A 25,550-nucleotide genomic window follows, 5' to 3' on the forward strand; every position below is an offset into this window, starting at 1 on the left:
GCCGGACGTGGCCCGGCTAGTAAAGTAATACTGGGGGTCGGGGGGCGTGGGTAGCAGAACCGGGGCCAACCGCGGCCCCCCCTGTAGCCCCCAGGGAGCCAAAGGAGGGGCGCGCTGGCCCACGTGTGCCTTCAAGCTGCCCCGCTGGCTCTTGGGAGAGGCTGGTTGAGCCAACGGTCAGCGTGGACTGCTGGGGGGTGGGGTGGGGCCGCCCTCCCTCCGGCCCCCGGAACCGCTGTAGTGTCTGCATCGCTCTTGACTGGGACGCGGCCCAGGTCCGACGGCGAGGGCGGTGGGAAAACGGGGTCGGCTCCAGCGGGGCCCCCCAGCCCCCGGGTCACAATATTCCGAGTCGCACAAGACCCGGGTCCGTGACCCCGTCCGTCCTAAGGGGCATCAGAGCCCGGAAGGGGCGGGTGCCCTCCCCCTGGCCTTCCCCCGCCTCGCCCCCCGACCGCCCGGTTACAAGTAGGTGTCTTCGCTCCCCTGCGAGTTCAGACTCTCCTCGGACCGGTGGCGGCGGGGAGAGTCCAGGATGGCGTCGCCGGCGGCTCTGGGCGCCTCGGCCGCGGGGGTCTGGGGTGGGTCTCGGGCATCCTGGGGGGCCCCGCCCGCCAGGCTGCCCTTCCCCTGCTTCTTCCTCTGCTTCTCCTCCTTCTGCCGCTGCTTCTCCTCCTTCTGCCGCTGCTTCTCCCGCTCCTTCTCCGCCTGGCGCTGCAGCTTGCTCTTGGGGCCGGCGGCGGGCGGCTGGCCGGGCGGGGGCAGGCGGATGGAGGGGACGGGGGCCAGGGCCCGGCCGAGGGCGGGCTCGGCCTCGCTGATGGCCTTGGCGCCGTGCAGCCGCGGCGGGGAGCGGCACTGCAGCTCGCCCCGCGTCTCCTTCCACCTGCGCAGCTGGATCAGGTGCTCGCGTTCGATCTGCTGCTCCGACACGGGCAGCTCCACCACCTGGACCCCCCCGGGGGGCGGGGGGCGTCCGTCAGTGCCCGCCAAACCCAACCGCCCGCTCTCGCCCCGGCTCAGCCCGGGAAAGCGGTGCCCGGCCCGGCCTCCCGCCCCCTCCGTCACTCAGAGCCTCAGCCTCCCCCCTTATCTCGACTCTGAGCCCGTTGTTGGGGAGTGATGGTCGCCCCACTGCCCTTCCCAAGCGCTCGGTCCAGTGCTCTGCACACAGTAAGCGCTCAATAAATACGACTGAGCGAATGAGTGAATGAATGAGAGCAGCTTGGGGGTGGGCCGGCTCCAGGCGGGGACCTCCCCCCGTCCCCACGCACCTCCTGAACCAGGAAGGCCTCCTGCATGATCTTGGGGTTGAGGGTCCTCAGCCGCTCCATGGTCTCGTACTGGCCCTGGCAGGCCTTGAGCTTTTCGGACGAGCCCAGCGTCTGCTTCAGCAGAACCAGCCCCACCCGGAACAGGATCTTCACACCTGCAGGGAAGCGAGGGGCTCGGGCGGCTCCTCCAGGGGGGAAGAGCCCCCCCGGGGGCCGGGGCCAAGCTTTGGATGGGGGGGTTCGGTGTAGGGAGTGTGGGCGGCACCGCCAGGGAAGCAGCGACAGGTCCAAAGGAGGGCCGGAGCCGCGGGGGGCGCGGCTCACCCCAGGGCTGGGGGAGGAGGGCAACGGGACGGTCGGGCCCGGTGCCCGGAAGCCCAACGTGGAGCGGGGCGGAGGAAGTGTGGCCCTGGGGAAACCGCTCGCACTGAAATGGCGATGGGCGGGTGTGATGGCGGGGGGCGGGCGGCACCCACCCTCGCAGAAGAACATGTCCCAGACGCGCAGCACGGAGCTCCAGGGGAGGGTGCGGGAGAAGGCGCACATGAACCACTCGGTCATGTAGAGGATGGGGTCCACCTTCTGCTTGCTCAGGTGCTTGTGGGCCACCGGGGCCACCTTCTGCAGCAGCGAGAACAGGATCTCCCCGTCCAGCTGGATGGCTTCCTGCGGGGGAGCGGGGGCGGGACCTCCGAGTCTGGCCGGATTGAGTCCCGGGATCCGTCCGGGATCATCGGCTCCACCCGTCTGCCCCGGCCGGTCAAGCGTGAGCTCCCCGGGGGCAGGGGGCACCCAGGGACGCAGCTTCTGCTCCCACTCTACTCTCCCCGGTGGCGGTTACCGCCCCTTCCCAGAGGCATCCAGGCTCAGCCACGATCGGGGGGAGGAGGAAAAAAACCCGTCGGCCCGCAGCCGGGGACCACCCGGAAGCCACGGAGCGGACGGAGGGCGGGATGAGGGTTGCCCGAGGGCCGCGATCTGAGCCGCGGCGCTGGCGCGGAGAGCCCGGCCCCGGGACCTACCAGCTTCTCGCTGTAATAGCCGGGCAGGTATTTTTCACAGATCTGCACCAGACACCAGAAGGCTTGCTGCCAGGACAGAAAGAGAGAGAAAAGGGGACGGTCAGAGTCGAGCCGCCGCCGTCGAGCAGCCGTCCCTCCCGCCCTTCCCCGGCCCGGCGGGCAGTACCTCGGCGGGCATGTGCATCAGCAGGACGGCGGCGATGGGGGCCTGGGCCTGGCAGTAGCCCTCCTCGGGGCGGAAGAGGGTGTAGGCCTTCAGCACCCGGAACAGGTCTTGCTGGCTACGGGGTGGGTAGGAGGGGGCGGTGAGGAGGGGTGGGTCGAAACGGCGGGGGGCTCGGGCAGGCTCCAGGCCTCAGGGCCGTCCGCCAGAAGACAGGGAACGTGAGGGGACGTGAATGCCGCACGAGGGAAGAGTGGGGCCTGCACCGGGGCTCCTTTCCCGACGCTGCCACCGGCCCCCGATTGGAGCGGGGGACCGACTGGGGCCCCGACTGGGGCCCCGTCCGGAGGAGGGCACTCAGCAGGAAGCCGCCCACGCCCAAGCCAGGCCCTGCCGGGGATCAACTGCGCCTCCACGGCCGGGCCTCTGTGCTGACCCGACCGGCCTCCGCCCGGAAATGGAGAAACAGAGAGCGACGGCGGGCAGGGGACTGGCACAGCCCCACCGGGCTGGGGGTGGGACCCGGCCCCACTTACCCATGGCCGCCCCGGGACACAAACATCTCGTGGAAAGGGAACTGCCGGTGTAGGTCGCGCTCGATCACGTCCAGCCACTTTGGGTCCCCCGGGGAGGTGTCCAGATCCTGGGGGGGCCATGAAGAGCAGGGGCGGGTCAGAGGGGTTGGGGGGCCACGAGGGGCAGGGCCCAGCTCCGGGTTGGCCCGACGGGCCTGAAATCAGCCTCCGGCAGGCGGGAGGCCTGGCAGTTAGAAGACTCCGTAGGGACAGAGACCCTGCCCACAGTTAAGTGAGAGGCCTAGTCTGGTCATCCGGCTGGAAGCAGTCCATCGCTGGCATTTCTTGAGCGCTTACCGCACGCAGAGTGCTTGGGAAGGGACCAAGTCGGTAGATGCCAGCCACCCTTGCCCACGAGGGGCCTACCCTCAGCCACCTCACCCAGGTGGGTCTGACTTGGGGCAGGAGACAGACAAGAGGTCGGGACGGCGGGGAGAGGGGCCGAAGAGAAAGTCCCCGAGAGGAAGCCGAAGCTTACATCGAACTTGCCCGCGTGCTGCTCCAGCTTGACCTTGCCCCCGGAGAGGTACTGCCAGGCCCGGCCCCGCAAAGACGGGGGAATCCCCTTCTGGCACCGCAGCCGGATCTGCAACGGGACAGAGGTCGGCCGGCGTCAATCTCCGGGCGCGAATCACCACAGCCGGAACCCACGCCCGGGGACGCTTTCCCGGGAGCCTGGGGAGACCGCCCAGGCCTCTGGGTGGAAAGGAAGTGGGAATTGGGGAGCGAGGTGGGCCCCCCCCCCGTAGGACCACTCTGCCTCTGGCAGCTTCTTCCTCCGACCGCTGAACGATTTCCAGGTCTCCGTCCCCCGCGAAACCAGGAGCTGCTCAAAGGCGGGGACCGTATCAGCTAAAACTACCGGAGTGCTCTGCGCATAGTGGGCACTCCATCGCGGGGCCCAGGGGATAGAGCCCGGGCCTGGGACTCGGGTGGACCTGGGTTCTGATCCCGCCTCTGCCCCTTGTCTGCTGTGTGACCTTGGGCAAGTCGCTTCCCTTCTCTGGGCTTCAGTTCCCTCATCTGGCAATGGGGATTAAGCCTGTGAGCCCCACGGGGGACAGGGACTGTGTCCAACCTGATTACCCTGTACCTACCCCAGTGCTTAGAACAGTGCTTGACACATAGTAAGTGCCTAATAAATACGGTGAGCCCGTTGTGGGCAGGGACTGTCGCTATTTGTTGCCGAACTGTACTTCCCAAGTGCTTAGAACAGTGCTCTGCACACAGTAGGCGCTCAATACGATTGAACGAAATGCCATCGTTATTATTATTTATTATACCACTGTTGGACTGATGCTTGAGGACTCTCAATAGCTGGGTCACCCTAGCCTGGACTTGAAATGAGGCCACCTCAGGATGACAGCAGCGAGCAGAAATGGCCCACAGCAACCCGGCCGGGGCGACTGGGGCGGACCCTGTCAGCCCCGACTTTTCTGGGGGCGATCCCCCTCTCCTGCCCTGGCTCTTTCGGGCCGGAGCCAGCTGGGCGGCCGAGAACGGGGCTTTCCTGACTGAAGTCAGCGGCTGGCGGAGGTGGGCAGGGAACTCTGAGCGGACCTGGAGTCCCGGGGGGGCCAGACCCAGCTTCAGAGCCGGCCGCTCGATGCCCAGCTGGGCAAGGGTGGCAACAAGGTCGGGGCAGAAGGCGAGAGCCTGGGGTAGAGGATCCTACAAGGACCGAACAGCGGGCAGTTCGGTGACTTTTCTGTTCCCCCACCCTGCGACGTCCTGTCCATCCCGGGCCCTCCCCCACAATCACCAAAGCCCCCACCCAGCCCAGGCCCGCTCCGGGGCCTACCCGGCTTCTGGTCTTAATAAAGAATCTGGGTTTCCCCGGAGCCGGGGCCCCGCCCCCGGCTTCCTTCCACAGAGCTGCCTCAGGACAAATGCTTATGTAACCGAAAGGGCCCTGCCACGGCCACCGGGGAGGAGTCGGTTATGGCGTTCATCCTGTGCTCAGGGCTGGGGGAGACATCACCACGAAAGAGCTGTGTGTGCGTGTGCACACATAAGGTGGTGGGGTAAAGGACAAGTGTACCCCAAAGCTGGAGAGGAGGCTACTGAGAGGCAGTGGCAGGCCTACGCTCTGCCCGAGCCCTCGGCCTCAGCGGGGGCCAGGCTAACGCATGGCATCTGCTCACCTCTCCCATCTCCCCCCATATCCGACCTAATCTAAAATTTCAGAGGGGCCGGGGAGGGCCGTCGGACAGGGAGAGTGCTGAGATCCCTTCCCACAACCTGCCAAGGTCCCTACGGCCTGGGCGGCTTGGGGACGACTCTGACTCTTCCCCCCCGACCCCGAGGGGCAGAACTGAGGGTGGGGAGGGAAGCGTCGGGTGCCACCCTCCCCGGGAGCCCTGACAGATCCGTCCGGGGAGGTCTGCATCGACCTCCCGGGAGAGACGGCCAAAACCCACACCATGCCCGTGGCCCTGGGAAAGGGACAGGGACAGGGGAGGAGCAGCAGGGACAGAAGCAAAAGAAAATGGAGGGAGGGAGGGAGGGAGGGAGAGGCAAGAAAGAGGAGGGGGGCCGGAGCCACCCTTCAGACTGCTGCAGCTAATAATGAATCACTCTGGTACTAGTTAAGGCGCTTACTACGTGCCAAGCACCATTCCAAGCACTGGGGTCGATACGAGTTAATCGGGTTGGACACAGACCCTGCCCCTCATGAGGCCCCCGGTCTTAATCCCCATTTTTACAGATGCGGTAACCGAGGCACAGGGAAGGGAAGCGACTTGCCCGAGACTGCACGGCAGACGAGCGGCGGAGGCGGGATTAGAACCCAGACTGTTCTGCCCCGCAGGCCGGTGCTCTGCCCACGACGCCAGGCTGCTTCTCTGACTGCAGCAGACCTCTGCCTCCCGGGTGGGGAGGCCCGGGGAAACTGCTGAGTGGGTGGCGGCGGGGATGCTTTAGGCAGAGGAGAAAGAAGAAAGAAGAAAGAAAAAGAAGGAGGAAGAAGAAGGAGGAAGGAGGAGGAGGAAGGAGAGGAAGGAGAGGAAGGAGAAGAAGGAGAAGAAGGAGAGGGAGAAGGGGCAGGGATGAGGACCCAGATGGACGCTGGGAGCGGCTCTCCCTGTCGGCAGCAGATGAGGGCCTGGAAGGGAATTACGGGAAACACCCACACACTGCTGCCGATCCCATCGGGAACAGCCCCGGGGGCGGCAGGCCTGTGGGAGGGTGGGGGGGCACAGTGCGGGGCACAGTACCCAGCAGGCTCTCGGGAGAGAAGGCGGTGGCTACTACTACTACTACTACTACTAGAGCGAGGGCCCGCTGTCTCCGGCAGAGGCCCGCTCTCCAAGTGCCCCCTGACCCTCAGCTTCCTCGCCCGCCGGGCTGCCCTCCCTCCATCTGTGTCCAACCCCTATGGACCCCTGATTTTCGTCAGCTGCGTGGGGGAGGGCAGGGGCAGCCGCAGCTCGACAAGTGGCAAGGCTCGCTCCCTGCACCCGCCCGGCGGGCCTCGGTGGGGTGGTCCGGTGACACCGGCCAGAGAGGAGGGGCGGGCCGGAACCCCCACCCGCCCGACCTGTTGGTCCCGCTCCGCCGGGTGGCGGTGGGTCGGGGACGGCCCCCCCGGGGTCCCCACAGAGGGAGGACAGGGTTGGAAGGGCGTGGGCAGGAGAGCAAGGAAGAAGCCCCAAGCCCTCCTGGGAAGCGGCGGTGGCCCCCAAGACAGAGGAAGCTGCAGACGGGACTGAGGAATTGGGGTCCCAGCCCGGGGCGTCCCCTGCCCGCAGCCCACCCTAGGGGGCAAGGGGAGGGCGGAGAGAAGAGGAAGAGGGTCTGCCTGCCCCCGCTGAGGGGAAAATACCCAACCTTGGAGTCTCCCATGCTGTGGCCGGACTAGGCCCCAACAGGCCAGGCTGGCCACGTGGCGGGGAGGAGGGAAGGGGGCGGCCTTGGGGAGGTCCTGGGGGCCGGGTGGGGGCCACGGCCTGCTCCAGATGCTTCCCTGAAGGGACCCGGGTGATGCCGAGTGGCCCCGGCGGGATGGGCAGGGCCCCCCTCCCAGCCTACACGGGCCCATTCCTAGCGAGCCACCTGCCCGGTGTCCCGCGTCCCAGGTTGAGGAGTCCAATCAGGGGAGGGGGAGCGCGGGCCCAGTCGGACGGCCGGGGGCACCAGCAGAGCCGAGGCGGAGCACCCGGCAGGGATACCATGCGCCCTACTGGGCCAGCCCGGGCACCAGACCCACCAGGACCCTGCCAGCAGCCAGACGTCCAGCTGCCCGGTCCGAGGGAAAGGGGAACAGGAAGCCAGCTCCCATCGCCGAGGGGCTAGCACAGAGCCCGCCGTCGGGTCCCTCGGGGCCAGGGGGCACGGCCCGGAAGTCTGCCCGACGCTGTGGTCGGACTGGGGGACTCCCAGCGGGCTGCCCAGGGGTGCGCCTCCGTAACGGGAGCGGAGCTGGCACCGGGCCGGGGCAACCGCTCGGTCGGCCAGTCCGTGCCCTCTCTGCCATTACCACGTCCAGGTCCGCGCCCCCCCTCCGTCCGCCGCCCCCGTGCCCGTCAACAGAGAAGCAGCATGGCTCAGTGCAAAGAGCACGGGCTTTGGAGTCAGAGGTCATGAGTTCAAATCCCGCCTCCGCCGCATGTCTGCTGTGGGACCTTGGGCAAGTCACTTAACTTCTCGGAGCCTCAGTTACCTCATCTGTAAAATGGGGATGATGACTGTGAGCCCCACGTGGGACAACCTGATCACCTTGTATCCCCCCCCAGCGCTTAGAACAGTGCTTTGCACATAGTAAGCGCTTAACAAATGCCATTATAATAATAATAATAATAATAACAGAGACAACTGGGCAGGTCACAGCCTCCCGACCACACCCGCGTACCCACGGCTTTGTCCGCCGTACCCACGGCTTTGTCCGTCTCCCCCGTTGCAGCCGAAGCCCCCGTGGGCAGGCAGGGAACGTATCCCGGAGAGCCGCTGGACTTTCCGAAACGCTCAGTACAGTGCGCCGAGTCCAGTGGTCGCTCCCTACATACGGCCGGTCCTCTGGTGATCCTCTCAGACTGGGGAGGGACGGGGAGTCCTGACAGCCCACACTCAGGGAAGGGAAGCCGAGGGGATGGCGCTGGGAGAAAGAGAGCCTCCAACTGAGAAGCAGCGTGGCCTCACGGCTAGAGCCCGGACCAGGCGGTCAGAAGGACCTGGGTTCTAATCCCGGCTCTGCTGAGACCCTGGGCAAGTCACTTCACTTCTCTGGGCCTCAGTTTCCTCATCTGCAAAATGGGGATTGAGACTGGGAGCCCTAGGTGGGATAGGGACTGTGTACAAGCTGATTGACCTCTATTTACCCCAGCGCTTGGCACATAGTAAATGCTTAACAAACACCATTAAAATCAAACAAAAGAACTGTCTAGTGGAAAGAGACTGGGCCTAGGAAGCAAAAGACCTTGATTCTAATCCCAGTTCTGCTACCTCTCTGCTGTATGACCTAGGGCAGGTCACTTCACTTCTGGGCCTCAGTTTGCTCATCTGTAAAATGGCGATTAAATCCTACCCTCTCTTACCTAGAATGTGAGTCCCATGGTCATTCATCCAATCGTATTTACTGAGCGCTTACTGTGCGCACAGCACTGTACTAAGCTCTTGGAGAGTACAATTCGGCAACAAATAGAGACCATCCCTGCCCACAACGGGGTCATAGTCTTGAAGCGGGGAGACAGATATCCAAACAAGTAAACAGGCATCAATAGCATCCGGATAAATAAGTAGAGTTACACATCTATACACATCATTAATGAAATAAATAGAATTATAAATACATTCATATATACACACAAGTGCTGTGGGGCGGGGACTGGGGTAGAGCAGAGGGAAGGAGTGGGGATGAGGGGAGGGGGAGCAGAGGAAAAGGGGGGCTTAGTCCAGTAAGGCCTGGGTCCAACCTGATTAGCTTAAATAGTAATAATAATGGTATTTGTTAAGCGCTTACTACGCTCCGGGAAATGTACTAAGCGCTGGGGTGGATACAAGCAAATCGGTGGACACAATCCAAGTCCCACGTGGGGCTCACAGTCTCGATGCCCATTTTACAGATAAGGGATCTGAGGCCCAGAGAAGTGAGGTGACTTGCCCAAGGTCACACGGCAGACAAGTGGCAGAACCTGGTTAAGTCCTTCTGACTCACAGGATCAAGCTCTACCCACTGTGCCAGTCGGCTTCTCACGACCCCATCTGCTGTAACCACCCCAGCGCTTAGAAGGGTGCTTGGCACATAGTGAGTGCTTAAATACGTATCCTTGGCACACAGTAAGTGCTTAAGAGAACGGAAAACCGACAACCAAAGACTCCTCTGTCCCAGGCCCCGGGCTCCCGCTGCCCTCGGCCACGGCCCCGAGGCGCCGCCCCAGCCGCTAGACGTCCCCCGGTCCCGCCGTCCGGCCGCCCCCGCCTCACCTTTTTGTGCTTCTTGGCCATCCACTTGTCCCAGCTGTTGAGCATGTCCAACCACTTGGCCTCTCTCTGCCTGAGCACCTCCAGTGGGACTTCCTCCAGCCTGTGGGGGTCAAAGGGCAGGGCCTTAGACCTCCCGGCCCGGCCCCACCGGCTTCACGGCCACCCCGTGCCCCTTGCGGGGCTGGCTCCCAACTTCCATGGGTCAACTAGAGATGGAGGGGGATCAAGGCGCGAGGGTGATAATAATAATAATAATGATGGCATTTGTTAAGTGCTCACTACGTGCAAAGCACAGTTCTAAGCGCTGGGGAGGTTACAAGATGATCAGGTTGTCCCACGGGGGGCTCACAGTTTTAATCCCCATTTTACAGATGAGGTAACAGACCCAGAGAAGGGAAGCGACTCGCCCGAAGTCACACAGCTGACAGTTGGCGGAGCCGGGATTTGAACCCATGACCTCTGACTCCAAAGCCCGGGCTCTTTCCACTGAGCCACGCAAGGGGGATGACGGAGGGTGGGGTGATGAAAAGGTGATGACGGACTGGGATGATCGTGGGGAGGGAGGAGGAGGAGATTCCCAGCGGCAGAGTGCTGGGAGCACCTCAAAGACGGACTCCGGCCCCATGTGGACAGAGCACGGCCATGGGAATCCACAACCCGACACCTCGACACCCGGCATCCCGCCAGAGCCACTCTCCAAGTGGGTACCAGTGGTTTGCCCGGGGGATCATGGGAGATCAATCAATCAATCAATCGTATTTATTGAGTGCATACCATGTGCAGAGCACTGTACTAAGCGCTTGGGAAGTACAAGTCGGCAACATATAGAGACAGTCCCTACCCAACAGGGGGCTCACAGTCTAGAAGATGTGGCCCTCACTGCCCAGGGTGGGCTGGTGGGAGATGTGACCCCGTCCGTCTGTCTGGCACTCCCTATTTCGGGGACCTTAACCCACTCCTGTGACTTCACCTTCCACTCTCCACGGATGAGTCCCAAATCTACCTCTCCTCACCTACCCCTAATAATAATTACAATCATGGTATTTGTTAAGCACTTACTATGTGCTGGGCATTGTACTAAGCGCTGGGGTGGATAGCGCTTACAAATGCTATTATTATTATTATTAGCACATCAGGCTGGACACCCCTCACATAATCCACAATTCCGTTTTTCCTCCTTGCCTCCAGGACCTCTCCACATCGATGTCTTGCCAAAACTTTTTTCCCCGCCCCCGGGAGGTTTTTGTGAGCCACTTATATGTGCCAAGCACTCTACTAAGTGCTAGGGTAGATAGACTATAATCAGGTCAGATACAGCCCCTGTCTCATGTGGGGCTCACAGTCTAAATAGGAGGGAGTAGGATTTAATCCCCATTTTACAGTTGAGGTGACTGAGGCCCAGAAGTGAAGTGACTTACCCAAGGTCACACAGCAGGCCCCTGGCAGAGCTGGAATTAGAACCCAGACCCTCTGGGCTCCCAGGCCTGTGCTCTTTCCAGTTGGCTATCCTACTTTCCAATAAGCCACGTTCAATTAATCTCACACCGAACTGGTCCGATTCCCTCCCCAAACCCACCGTCCTCGGCCAAAGCAAGGTCCTCACTGTACCATAAATCAGCAGTCGGTCAATTGCACTTACTGAGCGCTTACTGTGTACTAAGTGCTTGGGAGAGTACAATATAACAGACACATTCTGAGAAGCAGCGTGGCTCAGTGGAAAGAGCCCGGGCTTTGGAGTCAGAGGTCACGGGTTCGAATCCCAACTCCACCACATGTCTGCTGTGTGACCTTGGGCAAGTCACTTAACTTCTCTGGGCCTCAGTTCCCTCATCTGTAAAATGGGGATTAAGACTGTGAGCCCCACGTGGGACAACCTGATCGCCCTGTATCCTCCCCAGCGTTTAAAACAGTGCTTTGCACATAGTAAGCGCTTAACAAATGCCAATATTTATTTTTATTTTATTCCCTGCGCACAATGAGTTTGCAGTCTAGGCGGGGAGTCATAAACCAAAATAAATGACAGATATGGACATAAGTGGCGTGGGGCTGGGAGGGGGGGATAAATAAAGGGAGTCAGAGTGGCGCCTCTCTCAAGTATTTAATACAGTACTTTGCACACAGTTAGATCTCAATAAATACAGTTGAATGAATGAATGAACAGTAAGTGCTCAATAAATAGGCTTGATTGACTGGCTCCTGCCGGGATCCCGCCCCCAACCCCGGACAGGCCACAGGCCCGATTGGCCCAGCCAGCTATCAATCAGTCTACTATGTGCCAAGCACTGTTCTAAGCGCTGGGGTAGATACAAGGTAATCAGGTTGCACCACGTGGGGCTCACAGTCTTCATCCCCATTCTACAGATGAGGTAAATGAGGCCCAGAGAAGTTAAATGACTTGCCCCAAATCACACAGCCGATAAATGGTGGTGCCGGGATTAGAACCCATGACCTATGACTCCCAAGCCGGGGCTCTTTCCACTAAGCCACACTGCTTCCTCGTCTCCATGTGGGACAGGGACTGTGTCCAACCTAATGAGCTAGTACCTACCTAAATAGTTCAGTGCTCTAGTTAATTCTATTTGTTCTGATTCATTCATTCAATCGTATTTATTGAGTGCTTACTATGTGCAGAGCACTGTACTAAGCGTACACTGTACTAAGCACAAGTTGGCAACATATAGAGACGGTCCCTTCCCAACAGTGGGCTTACAGTCTAGAAAATGACTGTGATGACTTTGACACCCGTCTACGTGTTTTGTTTTGTTGTCTGTCTCCCCCTTCTAGACTGTGAGCCCGTTTTGGGGTAGGGACCGTCTTTATATGTTGCCGACTTGTACTTCCCAAGCGCTTAGTACAGGGCTCTGCACACAGTAAGCGCTCAATAAATACGATTGAATGAATGAATGAATGCTTAAGGAGTACCATTTCCAAAAAAAAAAAAAAAAAAAAGGAGTGGTAGGAAGTGGAATTGGAACCCAGGTCCCAGGCCGGGTCTCTTGTTGCTAGGCCACAGTGCTGTTTTTTGGCCCCTGAATGGGGCTCCGCCCCGGAATCTGTCGGGGAGGGATCCCCCTGCTCTCAGCGGCCCCTGACCACATCGGCGTGCCCGGGGGCCGCTGAAATTGGAGGGGCCGCAGAGCAGGGCTTCCAGGTGGAGGCGGCGCCAGGAAGCGGCGGCCTCCCTGCCCCTCCTCCCACTTCCGCTTTACTATCAAACCCAAAAGAAAGGAAACCATCATCATAATAACAACGATGGTACTTGTTAAGCGCTTACTATAGCACTACACTACACGCTGGGGTGGATACAAGACAATCAGGTTGGACACAGTCCATGCCCCACAAGGAACTCACAGTCTTAATCCCCATTTTACAGATGAGGGAACTGAGGCCCTGAAGTGACTTGCCCAAGGTCCCACAGCTGACCATGGGCGGACTCGGGATCAGAACGCACGTCCTTCTGAATCCCAGGCCTGGGCTCTATCCACTAGGCCACGCTGCTTCTGCTGTGTGACCTTGGGCGAGCGATTTCCCTTCTCTGGGTCTGTCTCCTCGCCTGTAAAATGGGGCTTCGGTCCCCGCTCGCCCTCCCGTGTGGGACGGGATCGGGTCCGACCGGATTCTCCTGTGGCCGCCCCAGCGTAGGCGGGGGCGGACGGTCGCGGCTCGGGCACTGCCCCGCTGCGGGCCCGTGGCCGGCTCACTCGGCCTCGGTCTCTTCAACTGTAAGATGGGGATAAGAAGGACTGTGAACCCTAGGTGGGGCAGGGACTGGGTCTGACTAGACCACCTCACGTCCACCACGCTATATGTAAGTGCCCCCAGGAGAGAGAAATGCAGTGGCGGCTGCCCCCGAGGCGGGTGGGAGCCCCCTCCCCACATATCCCCGGCATTCCTGGGCAGGCCCCGACAGCTGGGCATTCCCGGCCTCTCCCCTTCTGGCCACACCTGCCGCTCTCTCTCTCTCTCTGTGTCCCTCCATCGCCCGTGTCCTCTCCGGTCTGATCTCCAGCCGGCTGAAAATCAGGCTGGTCCACTCTGGGGACACGCCTGGGCATGGCAGGCTGGGGGAAGCCACCCCGGGGCCCGGGCCAGGAACGCAGGGCATGAGGGAGAGCAGGGGCGGCCAGGGGAACCCCGGCCCATGGGGTGGGGGGGAAGCCCAGCCCACAGGGGGAGTCCAGCTGTCGGGGAATCTTCCCCAGGGAGACAGGGAGGGGGGCTCTTTGACCCCGGCCTGGCCCCGGGGGGCTCTTTGACCCCGGCCGGGCCCCGGGGGCCGGAGGTGGCAGGAAGCCCATTGGAAGCACGGTGGCATTTGCCAACTCCACACCCACGAGAGGCCCCATTCCCCCGGACACGGACCCTGGGCACAGAGGGCAGCCGGCCAGGGCGGGGAAGAGTGGCGGGCACAGTCAGGGGGAGCGGAGGGGGGCGGCTCCCTCTCTTCCTGGAGCTGAGGGGCCGGGAGAGGTGGGCAGCGGGCCGGAGCCCACCCCTGGCCCTGGAGACACGAGGGAACTGGGATTTCGACCGGCCCCTTCCCTGGCCTGGCCACAGCACGGGGCTATCCGTGTCCCCCTCTGCTGATGACCACCTGAGGCGGGGAGAGTCTAGCCCAAGGGCCAGGGTTCTTCTGGGGGCCGGTGGGCAGGCGGGCCCGGTGCCCTCCGAGTAGGGGGGGGTCACCACCGGACCGGCCCCGGCCCTCCCAGCTCACCCAACCAAGCGGTACAAAGTCCGCGGGGGCCACCTGACCGGCCACCCCCGTGCCCGCAGCTGCATCTCCCGGAGGAGACCAGCCCCGCCCGCTGTTCCATGCAACGCCAGGCCGCGGGCCGGCCGGGGAACAGGGCGGGCCCAGCTGGCACTGCTGTGGAAGCCGCCTGCCCCCGTCCGCCGGCTCGCCCACCCAGAAATGACCTCGGGCGTCCCCAGCTGCTTCACATGTGCGGGACCACCCAGCCAGGAAGCCCACCAGAGAGTGCCCGGGCAGAGCTCGTGGAGCGGACGTCACTTTGTGGGGGTGGCCGGAGGGAGTTGGGCCCAGACACGAGGCCGAAGGCCTGGTGGCTCCCCCCCGGGAGGGGCAGGGGTCCTCCTCAGACCCCCAGGGGCGATCCCCGCCTCACCCCCAGACCAACAGGGGCAGGGACGCAGGCTCCGTGCGGCCTCCAGCTCACGGGGCAGACGAGCCCGCGCTCCCGCCCGCTGCCAGGCTGGTCCACGGGCACCAGAGCCCCCACCCCAACACCCGCAGATGGCAGGCCCCTACGACAACCCGGGATGGCCGGTCAAGCTGGGCTTCTCCCGGGTGAGGCCAGGCCAGTGGGCTACACTTCCCCACGTCGTCCCCCTTGCGGTCTTCCTCACCTGCCCTCGCCCCCAACCCTGCAAGAAACGGGCCGGGGGCCCGGGACACCGAGGCCGAACACCTACGTGAGAAGCGGCGAGGTCTCGTGGGAAAACTCAGGACGACCCCGAGTTCGAGTCGCAGGGAAGGCAGCGTGGCCTAGTGGGAAGAGCCCGGGCCTGGGAATCAGAAGGACCTGGGTTCTAATTCCGGCTCTGCCACTCGTCTGCTGCGTGACCCTGGGGAAGCCACTCCACTTCTCTGGGCCTCGGTTCCTTCATCTGTAAAGTGGGGATTAAGAATGTGAGCCCCATGGGGGACAGGGACCGCGTCCCACCTGATAGGCTTGTATCTACCCCAGCACTTAGAACAGTGCTTAGCAAACACATAGTAAGAGCTTTGGAGTCGGAGGTCGTGGGTTCAAATCCCGGCCCCGCCACTTGTCAGCTAGGTGACTTTGGCCAAGTCTCTTCTGTGGGCCTCAGTTCCCTCATCTGGAAAATGGGGATGAAGACTGTGAGCCCCACATGGGACAACCTGATTACCTTGTATCTACCCCAGCTCTTAGAACAGTGCTTGGCACATAGTAAGCGCTTAACAAATACCAATATTATTATAACAGATACCATCACTGTTATAATATTATTATTATATTATCCCAGCTCCACCATTAGGCTACTGAAGGCCTGCGGGCAACTCCCTTGACTTCCCTGTGCCTCAGTTTCTTCCTTTGTAAAACTGGAGACCGCCAGTTGGACGGTGGGCTCCAGGAGAGTCAGGGACCGAGTTCGATGCGACGACCCGGTGTCTAGCTCAGTGTTCAGCACAAAGTAAGCCTTTCTACCAATCGCCACCTCCTACCAGAGTGCCCCTGCCCACGAGCACCCCAGCGCTTAGTACAGTGCTCTGCACACAGTAAGCGCTCAGTAAATACGATTGATTGATTGATCAGGGTGTCATCTCCCCCCACAACTGCTCCTGCAAGGGCAGACAAGCCGGGGGAGGGGGAGCCAGGCCTAATCCCAGCTCCGCCGCCGGTCTGCTCTGTGATCCGGGGCAAGTCGGTTAACTTCTCTGTGCCTCAGTTCCCTCATCTGTACAATGGGGATGAAGACAGTGAGCCCCATGGGGGGCACGGGACTGCGACCGACTTGACTAGCCTGTATCTTCTACCCCAGTGCCTGGCATAGAGTAAGAGCTTAACCAATCCCCAAAATAAAATTAAAAAACAAGCAGACAACCAAAACCAGGGAACGGAAGCCAGGGGAAGGCGATGCTCCCACTCCAGGGATGGTTTGCGTGTCTCTCTCCCGCGGGGCATCTCCCCCAGCCCCGGGCCTCGGCAACCCCGTGGGTGTGATTTACGGGTGAAGCCCGGGCACGCCGCTGCCACCCCTCACCCCCAGCCCTTCTGTCCCAGACCCTGGGTGCTTCTCAGAGCTTTGCCGTGTGGCCCAGTGGAAAGAGCCCGGGCCTGGGTGTCAAAGGTTGTGGGTTCTAATCCCGGCTCTGCCACACGTCTGCTGGGTGACCCTGGGCAAGTCACTTCACTTCTCTGGGCCTCGGTTCCCTCAACTGTTTAATGGGGATGAAGACCGGGAGCCCCGTGTGGTGTCCAACCTGATTATCTTGCGTCTACCCAAGTCTTTAAAACAGTGCTTAGCATAGAGTAAGTGCGTAACAACTACCACAATTATTGCTTAATTTAGCCTTTCAAGGTGGGGGCGAGGGACAATTTCCAAAAGAAGCAGCACCCAGTCCCAGATGTTCGAGATTAGGGGGCAACAGGGGGCTTGTTACCATCTGTCTGAACATCTCTCTAGACCGTAAGCTCGCTATGGGCAGGGAATGTGTTTATTGTACTCCCCAAGTGCTTAGCGCAGTACTCCGCACACAGTAAGCGGTCGATAAATACGACTGACTGACGTCAGCAGGAGGCTGGTGGAAAGAGCCCAGGCCTGGGAGTTGAGGGACTTGTATACTAATTCCAGTTTTGCCACTTGTCTGCCCTGTGACTCTGGGCAAGTCGTTTCACGTCTCTGGGTCTCAGTTTCCTCATCTGTAAAATGAGGATAAAAATACCTGTTCTCCCGCCTCTTTAGACCAGGAACCCCGTGTCAGAAAGGGGCTGTGTCCGACCTGATAATTGTGTATCTACCCCCGCACTTAGCACATAGTAAGGCACTTGACAAACACCGCAATCATTATGATGGTGAACAGGGTAGGTGAGAGAGGAGAGGGAGGAAAGACTAGGGAGTGTCTGCCCGGCCTTTTAGAGGAGAAGGCCAAAAAGGGAGGAAAAAGGGAGAAGAGGAAAGGGAAAAGGGGGGAAATTAAATGGGGGAAGAGGCATAAATAAAGAGGAAGAGAGGGGCCTAGTGGGTAGAGCCCAGGCCTGGAAGTCGGAAGGACCTGGGTTTTAATCCCACCTCCGCTACATATCTGCTGTGTGACCTTGGACAAATCACTTCTCCGTGCCTCAGTTCCCTCATCCGTAAAATGGGTATTAAGAGCGTGAGCCTCCTGTGGGACAAGGGACTGTGTCCAACCTGATATCTACCCCAGCACTTAGTACAGTAACTGGTCCCTAAGAAACACTTACACATGTTTTGTTTTGTTGTCTGTCTCCCCCTTCTAGACCGTGAGCCCGTTGTTGCCGATTTGTACTTCCCAAGCGCTTAGTCCAGTGCTCTGCACACAGTAGGCGCTCAATAAATATGATCGAATGAGTGAATAAACCTATTTAATAATAATTATAGTATATGTCTGTTGTGTGACCCTGGACAAGTCACTTCATTTCTCTGGGCCTCGGTGACCGCATCTGTAAAATGGGGATGAGGAAATGTAAGATGAGGAAGAGAGGCCCAGAGAAGTGGAGTGACTTGCCCAAGATCCCACAGCCGACAAGTGGTGGATCCGAGGGGGTGGGCGGGGGTGCTCAGAGAAACAGCGTGGCTCAGTGGAAAGAGTCCGGGCTTTGGAGTCAGAGGTTATGGGTTCAAATCCCGACTCCGCCACTTTATTTTTTTAATGGCATTTATTAAGCGCTTCCTATGTGCAAAGCAGTGTTCTAAGCACTTAGCTGTCTGACTTGGGGCCAGTCACTTCACTTCTCTGTGCCTCAGTTCCCTCATCTGTAAAATGGGGATTGAGACTGTGAGCCCCCCGTGGGACAACCTGATCATCACCTTGTAACCACCCTAGCACTTAAAACTGTGCTTTACACATAGTAAGTGCTTAATAAATGCCATTTTTTTTATTACTATTATAACAAGTGTTTGGCATATAGTAAGCACTTTACAAACACCATCATCATTATTATTATTACTAAATAATAACAGAAAAGCAGAGTGTCTCAGTGGAAAAAGCCCGGGCTTTGGAGTCAGAGGTCATGGGTTCAAATCCCGGCTCTGCCAACTGTCAGCTGTGTGACTTTGGGCAAGTCACTTCACTTTTCTGGGCCTCAGTTCCCTCATCTGTCAAATGGGGATGAAGACTGTGAGCTCCCCGTGGGACAACCTGATCACCTTGTAACCTCCCCGGCGCTTAGAACAGCACATAGTAAGCGCTTAACAAATGCCATCATCATTATTATTTATCCCCATTTGACAGATGAGGGAACTGAGGACCAGAGAAGTGATGTGACTTGCCCAAAGTCACCCAGTGGACAATTGGCGGAGCCGGGATTTAATAATAATAATAAGAATGGCAATTATTAGCGGCTTACTACGTGCAAAGCACTGTTCTACGCGCTAAGGTGGTTATAAGGTGGTGAGGTTGTTGGACGGGGGGCTCCCAGTCTTCATCCCTATTTGACAGATGAAGGAACTGAGGCCCAGAGAAGCGAAGTGACTTGCCCAAAGTCACCTCGCGGACAATTGGCGGAGCCGGGATTTATTATTAATAATAATAATAATAATAACGGCATTTATTAGGCGCTTACTATGTGCAAAGCACTGTTCTAAGCGCTGGGGAGGTTACAAGGTGATCAGGTTGTCCCACAGGAGGCTCACAAACTTAATCCCCATTTTACAGATGAGGTAACTGAGGCACAGAGAAGTTAAGTGACTTGCCCAAGGTCACACAGCAGACTTGTGGTGGAGCCTGGATTCGAACCCATGACCTCTGACTCCAAAGCCTGTGCTCTTTCCACCGAGCCACGCTGCTTCTCTATGAATGCATTTATTAAGTGCTTCCTGTGTGCCAAGCACTGTTCTAAGCGCTGGGGGAGATACAAGGTGATCAGGTTGTCCCATGGGGGGCTCCCAGTCTTCATCCCCACTTGACAGATGAGGGAACTGAGGCCCACAGAAGGGAAGTGACTCGGCCAAAGTCACCCAGCAGACAACTGGTGGAGCCGGGATTTAATAATAATAATAATAATAACAACAGCATTTATTAGGCGCTTACTATGTGCAAAGCACCGTTCTAAGCGCTAGGGTGGTTACAAGGTGATCAGGTTGTCCCACGGGGGGGCTCCCAGTCTTCATCCCCATTTGACAGATGAGGGAACTGAGGCCCAGGGAAGGGAAGTGACTTGGCCAAAGTCACCCCGCGGACAGTTGGTGGAGCCGGGATTTAATAATAATAATAACGGCATTTATTAGGCGCTTACTATGTGGAAAGCACCGTTCTAAGCGCTAGAGTGGATACAAGGTGATCAGGTTGTCCCACGGGGGGGCTCCCAGTCTTCATCCCCATTTGACAGATGAGAGAACTGAGGCCCAGGGAAGGGAAGTGACTTGGCCAACGTCACCCAGCGGACAATTGGTGGGGCCGGGATTTAATAACAATAATAATAACAGCATTTATTAGGCGCTTACTATGTGCAAAGCACCGTTCTAAGCGCTGGGGAGGTTACCAGATGGTCAGGTTGTCCCACGGGGGGGGCTCCCAGTCTTCATCCCCATTTGACAGATGAGGGAACTGAGGTCCAGAGAAAGAAAGTGACTTGCCCAAAGTCACCCAGCGAACAATTGGTGGAGCCGGGATTTAATAATAATAACAATAACGGCATTTATTAGGCGCTTACTATGTGCAAAGCACTGTTCTAAGCGCTGGGGAGGTTACAAGGTGATCAGGTTGTCCCACGGGGGGGCTCCCAGTCTTCATCCCCACTTGACAGATGAGGGAACTGAGGCACAGAGAAGTGAAGTGACTTGCCCAAAGTCACCCAGCAGACAATTGGTGGAGCCGGGATTTAATAACAATAATAATAATAACTGCATTTATTAGGCGCTTACTATGTGCAAAGCACTGTTCTAAGCGCTAGGGTGGTTACCAGATGGTCGGGTTGTCCCACGGGGGGGCTCCCAGTCTTCATCCCCATTTGACAGATGAGGGAACTGAGGCCCAGGGAAGGGAAGTGACTCGGCCAAAGTCCCCCCGCGGGCATTTGGGCGAGGCGGGATTTGAAGCCATGAGGCCTGTGCGTCCCCAGTGGGGGGGGTCTGTCGGGGGGGGGGGGGGAGAATGTGTGTGTGTGACTCACTTGGCCTGGTCTCCCTGGGCGCCCACGATGAAGCCGAACTTGTCGATGCGGCGCTGGGCGAAGCCGTTGGGCTCGGAGTCCGGGGGGGAGCCCGGGGGGCTCAGCTCGTCCGAGGCGGAGGCGGGGTCCGGGCCGCCGGGGTCCGGGGGGTCCGACAGGCCGCCGCCGCCGCCGCCCCCGTCGCCCCCGTGTCCCCGCTCCCCGCGGAGCTTCGCCATGGCCGCGGGGCCCTACGACGCCCCTCGCACGACGCCCCCTCACACGACGCGCCTCAGCCGCCCGGCCCCGCCCCTTCCCTCGCCCTCCTCTCATTGGCTCCCCGCCTCGCCGCCTCGCCTCCCTCAGCCAATCAGCGCCGGAGACTCCCAACGCCCGCCCCCTCCCCTCGCGACGCCATAGCTCCTGCGCACGCGCAGCAGCCCAGCCGGCCTTCTTGGTGGGGCCACGCCCCTTCTCACGCCCTCCTCCCATGGGCTCCACGCCTCGCCGCCTCTCCTCCCTCAGCCAATCAGCGCCGGAGACTCCCAACGCCCTCCCCCGCCCTCGGCTCGCGGCGCCCCAGCCCGTGCGCATGCGCAGCGGGCCACGCCCCTTCCCACGCCCTCTTCCCATTGGCTGCCCGCCTCCGGGGAGCGGGGGTTTAGTCCCCCCCCCAAGCAGCCCCTCCCGCCTCAGCCAATCAGCGCCGGACACTCCCAACGCCCGCGCCCTCTCCTCCCCTAGAGGCGCCCCAACTCCTGCGCATGCGCAGCAGCCCAGCCGGCCCCCGGGGAAGGGCCGTGTCCCTTCCCACGCCCTCTTCCCATTGGCTACCAGCCTCCGGGGAGCGGGGGTTTAGTCCCTCCCCCACGCAGCCCCTCCTCCCTCAGCCAATCAGCGCCGGAGACTCCCAAGTCCCGCCCCCTCCCCTCCCCTCGCGGCACCCCAGCTCGTGCGCATGCGCAGCACCCCACCCGGCCCCCTCGGAAGGGCCGCGCCCCTTCCCACGCCCTCCTCCCATTGGCTCCCCGCCTCACCACCTCTCCTCCCTCAGCCAATCAGCGCCGGAGACTCCCAACGCCCTCCCCCTCCCCTCGGCTACCCGCCTCCCTCAGCCAATCAGCGCCGGGAGCTCCCGACGCCCACCCTCCCTCCCTGCGGTTCGCGGCGCCCCGGCTCCCGCGCATGCGCCCCGCCGCCTGTCAATCAAGCGAGCGGCCCGCAGCATTCCCTTCCCGGGCGGCCCCGCCCGAGGAGGCCGGGAATGCGGGCGGGAGGCAGGGAAAAGGGGGGAAAACCGCGCCTGGAATCAAGGGGAAGTGGACACGAGGAAACCGACTGTGGGAGGGTGAGATTGCAGCGTGAGGGGGAGTGGTGGTAACAGTGCTCTGCAGAGAGTTGGTCCTCAATAAATATCATTAATTGCTTGGTGTCCGAACCCCTGCCTCCTGTTAATGATAATAATGGTATTTGTGAAACGCTTACTATGTGTGAGGCACTGTTCTAAGACCTGGTATAGATAATAATAATAATAATAATAATGTTGGCATTTGTGAAGCGCTTACTCTGTGCAAAGCACTGTTCTAAGTGCTGGGGTAGGTACTAGGTAATCAGGTTGTCCCACGAGGGGCTCGCAGCCTTCATCCCCATTTTACAGAGGAGGGAACTGAGGCCCAGAGAAGTGAAGTGACTTCATCATCATCATCATCAATCGTATTTATTGAGCGCTTACTATGTGCAGAGCACTGTACTAAGCGCTTGGGAAGTCCAAATTGGCAACATATAGAGACAGTCCCTACCCAACAGTGGGCTCACAGTCTAAAAGGGGGAGACAGAGAACAAAACCAAACATACTAACAAAATTAAATAGAATAGATATGTACAAATAAAATAGAGTAATAAATATGTACATATGCCCAACATCACACAGCTGACAAGTGGCGGAGCTGGGATTTGAACCCACGACCTCTGACTCCAAAGCCCGGGCTCTTTCCACTGAGCCACGCTGCTTCCCCTAAGGTACAAGGTCATCAGGTTGTCCCACGGGGGGCTCAGTCGTCATCCCCATTTTACAGATGAGGTAATTCTGTCGGTTTATATCGATGCCCGTTCACGTATTTCAATGTCTGTCTCCCCGCTTCTAGACCGTGAGCCCGTTGTGGGCAGGGATCGCCTCTCTCTGTTTCCGAATTGTACTTGCCAAGCGCTTAGTACAGTGCTCTGCACACAGTAAGCGCTCAATAAATACGATTGAGTGAATTCTATTTATTTCTATTAATGCCTGTGTACTTGTTTTGATGTGCACATATATCTGTACACACCCCCCTCTCCATCCCCATCTTACCTCCTTCCCTTCCCCACAGCACCTGTATATATGTATATATGTTTGTACATATTTATTACTCTATTTTACTTGTACATATCTATTCTATTTATTTTATTTTGTTAGTATGTTTGGTTTTGTTCTGTCTCCCCCTTTTAGACTGTGAGCCCACTGTTGGGTAGGGACTGTCTCTATATGTTGCCAATCTGTACTTCCCAAGCGCTTAGTACAGTGCTCTGCACATAGTAAGCGCTCAATAAATACGATTGATGATGATCTGTAATTCTGTTTGTTTATGTCGATGCTATTGATGCATGCTTACGTATTTTGTTGTCTGTCTCCCCCCCCTTCTGGACCGTGAGACCGTTGTGGGCAGGGATTGCCTCTCTCTGTTTCCGAATTGTTCTTGCCAAGCGCCTAGTACAGTGCTCTGCACACAGTAAGCGCTCAATAAATACGATTGAGTGAGTAACTGAGGCCCAGAGAAGTTGACTCGCCCAAAGTCACACAGCTGACAAGTGGCAGAGACGAGATTAGAACCCAGGACCTCTAACTCCCAAGCCCAGGCTCTTTCCACTAAGCCACGCTGTTTCTCTGGCACTTGGGGGGATACAACTGAATTAGCAGACACGCTAATTAAGGAGCTTACAAAGTGAAGTGACTTGCCCAAGGCTAGGCAGCAGACAAGTGACAGAACCGGCATTAGAACCCAGGTCCCTCCGACGCTCAGGCCCGGGCTCTACCCACTAGGCCACACTGCTTCTCCTGTCCGTTCAGCGCAGCTGGGTTTGGACGTGCAACATTCCTCCCCTAAACAGGCGTGGGTTTTCCCAGCCCTGTTGCGGGAGCGAAGCCGCCATCAGCTGTTTCCCAGATGCCACGACTCCAGACATTCTTCAAGACTTAGCCGTGTTCCTAGAAATTCCCAGCACTTCTGGTTCTCCCTAACTAGACACTGAAAAGCAGATGAAGTCCTAAAACAGATCTGGGGGCCGGCGGGAGGAGGACAAAAGCCTAGTTATTTTGGTCTTTCACACACCAAGAGTTTGATCACAGATCTCTCACGAACACATGGAGTTTGGGGACAACTCACACACATACAGTTTGGGTGCAATGGACAAAAACACACACACACACACACACACACACACACACACAGTCTGTGTCTGTGTCTCTAAGGGTCAGATATTCCTCCTCTTAAGCGATTCAAGACCAAATGCCTCATTCTTGGCTTCGGGAAGGTTTCGTCATCTCTTGTCAATGCGCGTTTGGCCAGAGAACCACCACATCCCAAGGGCAAGCAGGGCACACGGAAGGCAGATGGCAGAAGGGACAGTGTGGCTCAGTGGAAAGAGCGCGGGCTTGGGAGTAGGTGGTCGTGGGTTCTAATCCCGGCTCCGCCCCTAGTCAGCCGGACTTTGGGCGACGGCTTCGCAGCGCCTCAATTACCTCATCTGTAAAATGGGGATTCAGAATGTGAGCCCCCCGTGGGACACCCTGATTACCTTATATCTAGCCCGGCGCTTAGAATAGCGCCTGGCACATAGCAAGCGCTCAACAAATGCCATAATTATTATTATTATTATGGCAGGAGAGCGGGGCGCAGTCAGTAGCATTTATTGAGTGCTTAGAACAGTGCTTTGCACATAGGAAGCGCTTAATAAATGCCATTATTATTATTATTACTACTAAGCGCTTGGGAGAGGACACTAAAACAATATAACGGACACGTTCCCTTCCCACAACGAGCTGAGAGTCTAGAGGGGAAAATGCACATGAATAGAAGTAAATGACAGATATGGACAAAAGTGTTGTGGGGCTGGGAGGAGGGGGAATAATAATAATAATAATAATATGAATAAAGGAAGGATATCGGGGTGACGCAGAAGGGAGTGGGAGAAGGGGAAAGGAGAGCTTAGTCAGGGAAGGCCTCTTGGAGGAGATGGGCAAGTCCTTTAACTTCTCTGTGCCTCAATTATCTCTAGAATGGGGATTAAATCCTCCTCCCTCAGATTTAGACTGGGCTATTCACTCAGTCATATTCACTGAGCGCTTACTGAGTGCACAGCGCTGTACTAAGCGCTTGGGAAGTACAAATGGGCAACATATACAGATGGTCCCTACCCAACAACGGGCTCCCAGCCTAGAAGACTAGGGGCTAGGGGCTGTGTCCAAGCAGATGACTTTGAATCTGTCCCAGTGCTTAATACAGTGTCTGGTACATACCACGTGCTTAAAAAACATTTCCAGGCCCTGGGGCGTGATGAACCAAGGGTGGAAGGCAAACAACGGCAACATCCAGTGAGAAACTCCTGACCGTCACACCTTTATGGCCCTCAATCAACTCTCTCCCTCCTCCTCTCCCACTCCACTCATTCATTCAATCGTATTTATAAAGCGCTGTGTGCAGAGCACTATACTAAGTGCTTGGGAAAGTACAATACAACAATAAAGAGTGACAATCCCTACCCACAACAAGCTCACAGTCTAGCCCGCCTGCTTTGTTCCTCTACTGATCCTCTAATGTTCCTCTAGGGAAACAGCGTGGCTCAGTGGGAAGAGCCCGGGTTTGCGAGTCAGTGGTCATCGGTTCAAATCCCGGCTCCGCCACTGGTCAGCTGTGTGACTTTGGGCAAGTCACTTCACTTCTCTGGGCCTCAGTTCCCTCATCTGTAAAATGGGGATTAAAACTGGGAGCCCCACGTGGGACAACCTGATCACCTTTGTACACTCCCCAGCGCTTAGAACTGTGCTTTGCACATAATAAATGCCATTATTAATTAATTAATGCCCACCTTCTTGCACAACCCCCACTTGTCTATTTTGCCGGCGACTCGTTGCTCCCTGCCCCGTCACCCCCCAAGACCACCGCCGCTCCCCACCTTGGTCTTCAGGGCGAGGCCCAGGCCGGCCTCACCGAAATCGGTCTCGGGGAAACCACCATCGAGTACGG

General features: G+C 58.5%; 1 protein-coding gene across 1 annotated transcript; it reads right to left on the reverse strand.

The window, feature by feature from the left end:
* Positions 1-432: 432 nt before the first annotated feature.
* On the reverse strand, positions 433-20,513 carry TBC1D10A (TBC1 domain family member 10A). The gene is made up of 9 exons (XM_038762365.1): positions 20,296-20,513; positions 9,455-9,554; positions 3,513-3,620; positions 2,996-3,102; positions 2,463-2,577; positions 2,297-2,362; positions 1,751-1,940; positions 1,275-1,429; positions 433-948 (listed from the first exon to the last, which is right to left on the reverse strand). Exons 1-9 carry the CDS (start codon positions 20,511-20,513, stop codon positions 463-465), a joined length of 1,545 nt encoding a protein of 514 aa, XP_038618293.1. The 3' UTR covers positions 433-462.
* Between the last annotated feature and the right edge of the window lie 5,037 nt (positions 20,514-25,550).

Source organism: Tachyglossus aculeatus, chromosome 21, assembly GCF_015852505.1.
Source record: "Tachyglossus aculeatus isolate mTacAcu1 chromosome 21, mTacAcu1.pri, whole genome shotgun sequence".
In the NCBI taxonomy this organism is placed as follows: domain Eukaryota; kingdom Metazoa; phylum Chordata; class Mammalia; order Monotremata; family Tachyglossidae; genus Tachyglossus; species Tachyglossus aculeatus.